At 41.7% G+C, this 12,179-nt stretch overlaps 1 protein-coding gene across 1 annotated transcript in view; it reads right to left on the bottom strand.

Moving 5' to 3' along the window:
• LOC145344843 (testis development-related protein) overlaps positions 1-3,682 on the bottom strand; it is a 68,580-nt gene extending 64,898 nt beyond the window's left edge. Inside the window, 2 exon segments of the mRNA XM_080192063.1 lie at positions 2,355-2,414; positions 3,261-3,682. Coding sequence (XP_080048189.1) covers positions 2,355-2,414; positions 3,261-3,332 — 132 coding nt within the window. The 5' untranslated portion in view covers positions 3,333-3,682.
• Positions 3,683-12,179: the final 8,497 nt, after the last annotated feature.

Genomic DNA, 12,179 nt, shown 5'->3' with positions numbered 1-12,179 from the left:
GCTAAGTCTAAGTCTCACAACACCATGTTAAAGTCCAACAGGTTTATTTGGTAACAAACGCCACTAGCTTTTGGGGCTCTGCCCCTTTGTCTGATGAGTGGGGAGTTCTGATCACAAACAGGGTATACAAAAGGCACACACTCAGTTTACAGAATACTGATTAGAATGCAAGACTTTACAGCTAATCAAGTCTTAAAAGATGCAAACAACGTGAATCGAGATAGCATTAAGCATAGGTTAAAGAGATGTGTATTGTCTCCAGACAGGACAGCAAGAGAGATGTTGCAAGTCATGGGGGTTATAAATAGCATGACATGAACCCAAGATCCCAGTTGAGGCCGTCCTCATGTGTATGGAACTTCAGGAGAACAGTGACCACGACACCACACAACCCTGCCACAGCAACCTCTGCAAGAATGCCAGATCATCAACACGGATGCCATCATGTCATGTGAGAACACCATCCATCGTGTACATAGTACATACTCTTGCAACTCAGCCAATGTTGTCTACTTGATACGCTGCGGGAAAGGAATCAGGTAGACAATGTTGGACTTTGGAAGCAAAGTTGGTACTTAACCTGATGTTGAGACTTCTTACTGTGTTTAGCCCAGTCCAATGCTGGCATCTCCACATCATAAGTCTTTATGACACATGGGTTAAGACCCAGTTCAAGCATTCTGGGTGCCACATTCTAGACATATGCCAAGACTATAGCAGGATGCAGAGGAGGTTAATGGCACCATGGAAAAAATGTTTCAGTTACATATAATGATCAGAGAACTGGTGTTGTTCTCCTTAGAGCAATAAAAAAAGGTAGATTTGTATGAGGTGCTCAAAATCTTGAGGCATTTGGACAGAGTAAATAAGAAACTGTCCAATTGCAAAACATCTGTATGGACAATTTAAAATGAACCAGAGGCAATGCGAGGAAGGATGTTTTACATCCCCTTGAAAATGGAACCCACTGCTCAAAAGGGTAATGGAAACAGATTCAATAATAACTTTTCAAAAAGAAGTTGGATAAACATTTTTTAAAAAGGAGCATGCTTATGGAGAAAGAGCAAAGAGCTAGGACCTTGGATTGCTCTTTTAAAGAGCAATCATATACAAGCGTGAATGGACCAGACGGCTTCCTTCTGTGCTGTATCATTCTATGATTCCAAAACTGGTTAAACAAACATAGCCAAGTATTCACCAAATTAACAAAGCAGCAACTAGACACTGGCACAGGCAGTGCGAGTGCACAATGCTTTCTCATCTTGAACCTTCACAATTGACGTTGAATTTGAATCCAGTTTACATACAATCAAGGGGGGTTGTAAGCCAAGGAGTCACTCGAGTCTCAATTCGTTTTCAAGGACCAAAATCCATAGCACACAAACTAATACTGCAGAACTGTGACTGTGGAACAGTGACAGGGAATCTCTCAAGTCTGCCCAATAATAATAGTCCAAAGTCCATCTCAAGCGATGTGAATAGAGCAATACATCAATGAGAACACGATTAGCAACATCCACCCCCAAAGAGTTGGCATCAAAAATCAAAACAGTGCCAGTCCACTAAAGGAAGGGCCAACAAGAAGTACATATTAGTAAATTCTCAGCTCCCAGAGGAGATTACAGGGCAGAACTCCTAATATCCTTTACTTATTGGAGATGAAGTTCGCTCCCTAAAAATTAGGGATTATAATGAGCTAAAAAGTGTGCTTAAAAAAACTCATTGGTGCATCAGGTAGCAAATCTATGTGTTTTTGACCATGCTATACTTTCCCAACTAACTGTGTGCAAATTTATAAGTGTAGAACCATCAGGAAGTTCTCTACATCATGCTCAAGTGAAAAGATAAGTCAATATTTCCTCGGGGCTTGATATCTGCTACTATCTTCAACCAGATAGTAATTGCCCCCCAATCAGAATGGTCACAAAATGTGGACAGTGGCATACATGCAAGATAATCAATATAAAGTAGCAAACAATCAATTCTTGTAGAACTACAAATGATCATGTGAAAAATGCATAAAGGATTTTTATCAGTGCATCTGTGGGCTACACTTGATCTATTCTATTACTAATTTATAATATTGCTCCAGTCATTACTAATTTAGAACATTATTCTCATCTCCTAACTGCATATTTTTACTGAACGAATGCAGCATTGATGCAATGATCTATCTATCCTCCTTACTGTTTATGCCCAGCTAATACAGCAGTTTAATCAAAATAACAAAAGTGTTTAGCGTGAATAAAAATTTGGCTCCAGTTGCAAGGAGTGTTTTAAAACGAGTATGTGGAAAATTTCAAAGCCAATCCATCAAAGTAGACAAGGGAATCTGAGTGAAAACAGACTCCTACCTTCGTAGCAAGCTGAGAGACAGAACTTGTAGTCTCTTCTGGAAGCAATGGGTCCTTGCTCTGAAAAAAAAAGTCATGAAACAGATATTCCAAATATGTTACTGTGCAGATAGAAGGCAATGCAATCTCATGAGAACTAAAAATCCTCTGAAGTCAGACCATAAAAGGCAGTGTGGTACACAGTACTGCTAAATGTATCAAATGAAATCTATGTTTTATAATGGATGGACTTTATTTGGGGTCAATTTGGGTAAGAGGCGAGACCATTATCTGTATGGTAACTAAAAGATCATACACATGTCCTGATCCCTGAGCATTTAAAATTCTAAGATCATACACAGGCATTCATTTGCAAGACAGGAAAATGTTTCTCCAATTCCTACCCACTTCAATTTTATTCCTACCCTTGTTAGCAGCTGTACTTCCCATCCCAGTCTGGGAGAGAGAACAATGTAACCTGCAGTGACTTCCACGGATACTCTCACCCATTCTTCGGCCGGCTCGCTAGGAGATGCACTTGAGCATTACAGCACAAGCCTCCTTCACCAGCAACCCCGTCCCCGGCAGCCCAGAGTAGCTGGTCCCGGGAGTGCGGATATGGAAGAGATCCCGGGCTGAGTCAGTCCAAATGGCAGAGAGCTCAATTCGCCAAAAAAAATCAAATTTCCCTTTCCTCCACATACACGATTCTTCAATGCAACGGGAAAAAACCTAATGGGCGGAAGGCCAGGCTGTGTGAAGTTAACAGGCACTTTACAGAACATACACCGTTTTTTTTAGATAGACATAACGGGCTTGGGCTTGGAATCGTGTGTGTGAGAGAGAATGCAGCAAAACATTCCTCTCGCAGCTCCTAAAAGAACAAAAAAAATCTGTTTGGAATTAAAGGGGAAAATACTCTTTTACCTTCGACACTTCCTGCGCCTTGTCATCCTCCGAGTCAGAATCTTTTAGTCCTTTATGCTTAATTTTCCACATTCTCCAGTCTGCTTATTTGGATGGAAAGTACAAGTGTTGAATATTGGCTCCGTCTGCTCCTTTATTTTATTCTCTATCCTCCCTCTCGCTCTCTCTACCCCCCCGCCCCCCACCGCCTCAAACGCCGGAGGCTACATTGAGTTCAAACTCCTGAACACTGCAGGAGAGCAGCAACACAAACCCAGCTGAGAAACTGGAGCTTGTCCAGCAGAGCCCCCGTTCTAATCTGTTCACATGATTAACCGATGACAGAGCTCAGGAGGATTAATCTGACCAATCGCCAAGGGATAGTTTGCTTTCTCTCAGCCTCATAAGACGGAAAAGATCAAAAGGCTAACGCTTGCAACCAAAAAAATTCCTTCCCCCTTACCTGTGTGTCTGCCACATTCAACAACCTAGCTGGAAGGGGGGGGGGAGGGGGCGCGTTAAAAAGTCTAAGCAATTGCCTCCACCTCTATTAAAGGCGGAAGAGGGGGGTGTAGGTGTTTTTTTTGGGGGGAGGGGGGTTATTTACAGGCTTGTTTGTTTTCATGGCATCCCCTGGGCTTTTTTTTCATTGCTTTTAGAGTTTGACCAAATAAAAGGGGAGAACTTCTAAAAAAAAGTTTAAGTGGCAGTGCTGTGACAAACTATATTTAACTGTCTACCTACTTTGAAAGTGGGCAATACTAAAAACGCGTGCACCTTTTTTTGGTGTGGTGGTCAACATAGGTCTTGAAATCTGAGAATTTGCATTAACTAACCCAAGCATGAAAGTCTGAACAATTTGTACTGACCTTGCAGCTGAGCAGATTTTTTTTGCAGTAAAAGTGCTCAGACCAGAGTTCATCCATAAAACTTGTTTTGATAGCCTGTGAGCTGGGGAGGGGGAAGAGGTTGCTATAGTAACTCAGGCTTAATCTTGATCATTTCCACAACAGTCGTTTAGAAAATAGGTTGTGTAGTACAGTTAGCAGCTCTCAGGATATCCGAACAGGATGAAGATAAGATCAGAGAACTACAGAGACAGATCAGGTGATCTAAATCTACCTTTTACTCAAAGAACGTGTGGAGTGAGAGTTGACATTCGTGAAAAAAAATGAAAGCATCCAGCTTGCCATCCCCCAACACACATGCACCGCACACACTGTAGAACACGATTTTAATTTAGTGCCACATACCAAAGTTTCATTTTGAACTCAAAACCTGTGGATGAGCAGGGTGAATAGGAAGCAGCTGTTCCCCTTTGTTAAGGGGTCAGTCAGAAGGTGGGGGTGGGGGGCATAGTTTTAGGATGAGGAGCAGGAGATTCAGAGTGGATTTGAGAGAAAAAAAAATCACTCGGTGGTGAGAATCTGGAATGCGTTGCCAGGGAAGGTAGGGAAGGCCGGAAACCTTACAACCTTTAAAAATTATTTTGATGAGCACATGAAATGCCCTAAATATTCAAGGATCTGAGACAAGCGCTGGAAAATGGGATTAGCACGACTTTAATGGTAGTTACTGTCAGTACAGACTCGAAGGGCCTTTTCTGTGCTGTATGACTCTATGACATGACATGTAAGATAAACCTACACACGCACGTCAAGAAAATATTGATTTGTTTTCACACAATTCAATTACAAATGGACTCAGGCATTTTTTCTCTCTATTTGACTGCCTTTCTAACACAAGGATTGCACTCCCTCTGAACAACAATCTAATAAAAGTCCATTATGTTATCAGTGGCTCACAAAGGCTGTATTTCAAAGTGAATAACTCTGTCAACTGAACAAGATAACCATTTTAAATGAATGTAGTTTTATATGAATTTCCACTCGTAATATTTATTTGTAACCGTGTGCAATCCATTGGAAAATGCCACTGTTAGTTTTCCTTATGTTGGTTAACCTGAATATATAGGGGGATGGGGGGGGTGGTCGGGGGAGGTGGGGTCATTCCAAAAGGAATAGCGTTATAATCAATCACTTTGAAGGGATTCCCTGTGCTTTGTGAAGAATCTACAAAGAATGTTTGGTTCTCAGAAGATAAGACAAGATAAAAGTATGAGGTCAGATTTGTTCTGCTTGGCCAGATTTAGGTGAGCTAATGCTTGGAAACTAATGGTTCAACCCAATCTGTGTAGAAGTTGTGCACAGACCTTGAATGTAAATCAATTATTTGTAATTATCCCTGTTCTTGATCCCCAAACATTAATAGCTGACCAATAACCTTGGTACATCACACTGAACCACAGATAAGAGTGCAGCTCTTTTTTTTGCCCCTCGATGATATTTTCTGCTCCCCTCGTGATAACATACTGTTGCTCCAGGCTTCAATATTGCAGCAGAGTTCCCACGTTAGAGTTTCAGGCTTCATTTATCAGATGCTTGAGCAAATGAACAATCTGGGCTGCCATCTGCTCCAGGATGAGTTGCAGTGCCCCAAACCAGAGCATCAGGATGTTGCCAATGCAAGTATTACGCTTACAGTGTCAGGCACCATCCTCAGCACCTACACATGCTTATTCCTCCAGTTAAATATTGGGAGGGTTAAAACTGTTGTCTTTAACCCCGCCACTCTATTCACGAACCATCAATTCCATTCTCCTCCCTGGTTACTGCCTCACGCTGAACCAGCCTGTTCAAAATCTCATTGTCCTATTTGACAATAAACTGTGTTTCCTATCTCATTTCTTCTCCATCACAAAGATAATCTACAATCACTTTTATAATATTGCCTGAGAGACTCCACCCCTCGCACGTGATCTGTTGGCGAGATCCCCATTCACATCTTTGTTACCTGAATCTCAATAAAGGTAACTACGATGGTATGAGGCATAAATTGGCCACGATAGACTGGGAAACATTACTGAAAGGGAAAACAGTGGACAGGCAATGACAGGCATTTAAAGAACAAATAGGTGTACTCCAGAAGTTGTTTATTCCCGTTTGGCATAAGAATGGCAAGGGAACTGTGACCAAACCATGGCTTACAAGGAAAATTAGAGATAGTATTAGACTCAAGGAAGAAGCATAAAAATTGGCAAGAAAATGCAACAGGCCTGAGGATTGGGAGCAGTTTAAAATTCGGCAGAGGAAGACCAAGAGAATGATTAAAAAGTGAAAAATAGAGTATGAAAGTAAGCTAGCAGGGAATACAAAACCTGATTGTAAAAGTTTTGATAGATATGTAATGAAAAAAGGGTTCACAAAAATTAATGTAAGCCCCTTACAGTCAGAAACGGGAGAATTTATAATTGGGAATAAAGAAATGTCTGAGGAATTAAATTTGTATTTTGCTTCAGTTTTCACAAAGACATGAATAATGTGCTAGAAGTGCTAAGAGAAACATGTTTCAGTGAGGAGCTGAAGGAAATCAGCATTAGTAGAGAAATGAATTTGGGGAAATTGATGGGATTGAAGATGGATAAATCACCAGGTCCTGATAATCTTCAACCCAGAGTACTTAAGGAAGTGACCCTGGAAATAGTAGATCCATTGGTGGTCAATTTCCAAAATGTTTTGGACTCTGGAATGGTTTCTCCAGATTGGAGGATAGCTAATGTAAGCCTGCCATCAAAAAGTGAGGCAGAGAGAAAACAGGGACCATTGAGCCTAACGTCAATACTGGGGAAATTGCTAGAGTCTACTATCAAGGATTTCATAACTTGGCATTGGAAAGCAGTGGTATAATCAGACAAAGTCAGCATGGATTTACAAAAGGGAAAATGTGCTTGACAAATTTATTGGGATTTTTTGAGGATGTAACTAGTAGAGTTCACTGAGGAGAATTAGTGGATGTGGTTCATTTAGACTTTCAGAAAGCTTTCAACAAGTTCTCACATAACAGATGACTATGTAAAGTTAAAGCACATGGGATTGCAGGTAATGTGTTGAGATGGATAGGAAGCTGGATAGCAGATAAAAAGCAAAGAATTGGCATAAATTAGTCTTTTTCTGATTGGCAGTCAGTGGTTTTCCGCAGGGATCTGTGCTACCACCCCAACTGTTTACATTATATATTAATGATTTGCAACAGGGAGCTGAATGTATTATCTCCAAATTTTAAATGATACAAACTTGGATGGAAGGATAAGCTATGAGGAGGATGCAAAGATGCTTCAGCATGATTTGGATAGAGTGTGTGGGCAGATGCAGTATAATGTAGATAAAAGTGAGATTATCCACTTTGATAACAATAATAGGAAGACAGATTATTACTTGACTGAGGGAGGTGGATTCTCAGCGAGACCTTGGTGTCCTTGTGCACCAGTTGCTGAAGATAAACACACAGATAAAGCAGGCAGTAAAGAGGGCAAATGATTTGTTGGCCTTCAGACCAAGAGGATTTGAGTTTTAGGATAGGGGTGTTTTGCTGCAATTGTATAGGGTATTGGTGAGGCCACACCTGGAGTATTGTGTGTAGTTTTGGTGTTCTTATCTGAGGAAGAATGTCCTTGGTACAGAGGGAGTATAGCGAAGGTTTCCAGGCCGATTCCTGGGATGGCAGGTCTGTCATATGAGGCGAGACTGGAACCAGCAGAGAAAATGCTGGAAAATCTGGCAGCATCTGTAAGGAGACAAAACAGCAGATGATTCGAGTCCAGAGGGCCTTTTGTCAAAGCTAAAATGCATAGAAAGTGGGAGATATTTATATTGTAGGGTGAAGGAATGAAAGAAGAGTCATAGCTACAAAAACAAGGGGAAAGGCTGCTAATGGCAGTCAATGGTGAGAATAGAAGGTGTGAATGGCCAAACGGCAGAGAAGCTAAAATCAGAGGGTAAGCTGAGACAGATGAAGATGTCGGGGGAAGGGGGGAGATGGGTGTCAGAGAGGTAAAAGAAAGAAAAAGGAGAAAAAAGGGAAGAAAAGAAGGAGAAGAGGTCAAGAAAGGGTGGAAAAAATAGGGGGAAAGAGTGGGGTGAAGAAAAATAAAGACAATAAAGAAATAAAAAATAGAGAACAGTTAAAAATTAAATAAAATGAAAATAATGGGGTCAAGATGGGGTGGAGCTGATCATCTGAAATTGTTGAATTCGATGTTGAGACTGGAAAGCTGTAACATAGATTCCAGCATCCACCGTAATTTGCTTTTATCCAGTGCTTCTACCCTCAGGGTTCAGAAAAGTGAGAGGGGATCTCATAGAAATGTATAAAATTTTAACAGGGTTAGACAGGGTGAATGCAGAAAGAATGTTCCCAATGGTGGGGGAGTCCAGAATTACCGGTCATAGGATAAGGGGTAAACCTTTTTGAACTGAGGTGAGGAGAAATTTCTTCACTCAGAGGATGGTGAATGTGTGGAATTCACTATCACAGAAATTAGTTGAGGCCAAAACACTGTCTGATTTCAAGAAGAAATTAGATATAGCTCTTGGGGCTAAAGCGATCAAGGGATATGGGAGGAAGGTGCATCAGTACATTGAATACAATGATCAAGATGAATGGCGGAGCAGGTTTGAAGGGCCGAATGGCCTACTCCTGTTTTTATGTTTCTATGTTTCTACCTCCAGACTTAATTATTCCAACACTCTGCCGTCCAGCCTCCCGTCTCCCACCCTCCGTAAACTTGAACTCATCCAAAACTCTGCTGCCCATATCTGACGCTGGACCAAGTCGTATTCTTTCATCTCCCCTGTGTACGGTGACTTTGATTGCCCCCACAGTCCTCAATGTCTTGATTTCAAAATTTTCATCCTCTTGCTAAAAACCCTTTATGGCTCCCCAAATTCTGCAACTTCCAGCAGCTTTACAACCCTATATGAGCGCCGCATTTCTCCAATTCTTTTGATAATCATGGACTCCATTCAGACCACCACTGGTTGCCAACCATGCAGCCATACAAGGCCTAAGCTTTGGATTCCATTCCGAAACCTCTCCACCACTTACAACCATCCTTAAAACCTACACTTCAGCCAAGCTTCAGTTAAACCCATCCTGATATCTTCTTTGTGGCTCAGTTTCAATTTATGTCTGATTATACCCTTGTTTCTATATTTCTATGATGCCTTCTGGTATATATTATTATATTTAAAAAAGCAAGAAATTGATACTTTGGAAGCATTCATTTCTTTGAAAGCAGCAGCCATGAGATCAGCTTCCTGGCTCTTTAAATAAGGGGGATCTTGTCCTTCTTCTTCATGCAGCAGCATCTTCCCCCTCATGTCTCACTCCTATCCATTGGAACTCAATGCATCACCCTGTACACTCCTCTTACAGCCCTCTGAAATGACCTAGCAAGCAACTCAGTTCAAGGGCAATTAGGAATGGACAACAAATGCTGGCCTTGCCAGCAACACCCACATCCCACGAACAGAGTTTAAATGGGGCAATTTGTACTGGAGAAAGGAAGTTGTGAATGAACCTTTTACCCAAGGATGACGCTAGAATAATAATCAGATTTGGCATTGGAATGTTAGCATTTTGCAGTGTGGCCTGTTCATGTGGGCTGGTTAAACCGATGGTCTTCCATAAGCTTTACATCTGCATCCCATAGACATAAGAATGTGGATGTGGATATCATAGCAAAGGCGAACCAATCAGTGTGACAGTGTAAACATTTTAAATCAGTTGTTGAGGTGAGAGTATGATGGAGCAGGTCAGTAGCTGCAAAATTGATTATCTTCTGCAAGAAGTCTAACAAATAGCAAAGAAAAGTATTAGGAGTTGTCTGCATTGCTGGACTCATAAAGGCAATGGGATATGAGTAACTCTGCATGCTTCCAGTTAATAACTAACATGACTTCCACTAGTTCAATGCACTACCCTTTTGTAAGATTAGGCAGCCAGTCATGTACGTCCGTGTTCAGTTTCCTGACAATGGTCATGACATTTTCATACTGTGACAATCCTCAATACTTTCTTTGACCCCTTGGACTATCAGATGGGCAGGCTGGTTTCTGCGGGATGAGACATCCCGAAACCAATGGACTCTTGACTATGATTGGGAACAGATCTTGAGCTCCGACATAACGAGAACCAAGCATTAATATTTGTTCTACTGCAGTCTAATGCCTAGTGAATCTCCACATTTAGACTACTTGAGCCTATTCTCTGAACGATGCACAGTGCCAATCTTTGGGTTGGTGTCTGTAAGCCTGAGTTAAGTGACACTTCCTGTTCATTCATGCTATCTCCTCTTCTTTTTCCCTTCTCCTTTTCCTATGGTCAGTGTGTTCATTTTCTGGACCTGGAATGTAAAAAGAAAATGGGAGAAGAGTTAATGGTGTGATTAAACAAAGACTGATGAATGGCTTCTGAAAACAACTGAAATCTGAAATACATCATGAAGGATAAGATATACATAAGAAAAGAAAGAAAATAAAATGGTTAAAATCCATGCAGAATTTGTCCTTCAGTCTCACCAGATGCTATGTTCCTAACCTCCTTTTCCTCTCATGATCTATGTCCCACTCTTCAAGTGACAATAACATATGGAAGAAGCATAGCCCTACTCCAGTGACCACCTGCTCCATAATATTGCACGCAGCTCTGTGCAGCAACAGCAAAGAAAGCAAATCAAAGTGAAAGAAATTTGAAAATGTGCAATTAAGGGTAAAAGTAGCATTGCTGGTGTGCACAAGATGAAAGGGGTGAGAAGACGTGATGAAGAAATTAACAGTCAACAGAAGCTGGTGCAGAGTCCTGCAAGGGGTACAGTAATTAGAAAAGGGCTCTGATAATCAGGCAGACTACTGAGTTCTGGGGTAATGCAAGGCTAATCATAGAATAATGAATGACATGATTGAGGAGACTTACTTTAATTTCCCTTACGACAACCTTGTACTTCTTGCAGCCATGCTCTGGGCAATACTTCTACAATTGACCTGCTCATTCACATTGGCAGGATGCTTGGAAATCTTTTGACTACCTTGTGAGTAGAAAATGTCATCACCCTCCTGACTTGTTTTTATTTATTCTTCCTTGGGATGTGACATTGCTGATAGGGCTAGTATTTATTGCCTATCCTCAAATTGCCCTTGAGCAAGTGGTGATGGTGAGCCACCCTCTTGAATCACTGCAGTCTGCAGTGCTGTGAGGAAGGGAGTTCCAGGATTTTGACCCATTGATAGTAAAGAAATGGCAACATAATACCAGTCAGGATAACCTAGCTTGAAGGGGAACTTGCGGTGTTCCCAAACATGTGCTGCCCTGTCCTTTGAGATGCTGGAGGCCATGTGTTTGGAAGGTGCTGTTGAAGAAGCCTAGGTGAGTTGCTGTAGTGCATCTTGCATACGGTACATACTGCTACCACTGTGCATTGGTGGTGGAAGGAATTAATATTTATGGTGGTAAAAAGGGTACCAGTCCAATGTGCTGCTTTGTCCTTGATGTTGTTGGAGTTGCATTCATATAGGCAAATAGAGCATGTGCCCTGGAGATAGTGGACAGGATTTGGAGAATCATAGAATCATTGAACTCTACAGTGCAGAAAGAGGCCATTCGGCCCATCGAGTCTGCACCAACCAATCCCACCCAGGCCATACCCCCATATCCCTACACATTTTACCCGCTAATCCCTCTTACCTATGCATCTCAGGACACTAAGGGGCAATTTTAGCATGGCCAATCAACCTAACCTGCGCATCTTTGGACCGTGGGAGGAAACCAGAGCACCTGGAGGAAACCCTCGCAGAGACGAGGAGAACATGCACACTTCACACAGATAGTGACCCGAGCTGGGAATTGAACGCAGGTTCCTGGAGCTGTGAAGCAGCAGTGCTAACCACTGTGCTACCGTGCTGCCCAATCAGGATGTGTATTACTCATTACAGAATTCATAGCCACTGACTTGCTCTTGTAGTCACAGATTTAAATGGCTGGTCAAATTCAGTTTCTGGTCAATGGTAACCCCAAAATGTTGATAATGGGGGACTCAGCAATGAT

The sequence above is a fragment of the Carcharhinus amblyrhynchos genome, chromosome 7, assembly GCF_965287045.1.
Source record: "Carcharhinus amblyrhynchos chromosome 7, sCarAmb.v2.hapA, whole genome shotgun sequence".
Classification (NCBI taxonomy): Eukaryota; Metazoa; Chordata; class Chondrichthyes; order Carcharhiniformes; family Carcharhinidae; genus Carcharhinus; species Carcharhinus amblyrhynchos.
Note: the sequence above shows the minus strand (reverse complement) of the source record. Positions and strands in the feature narration are given on the sequence as shown.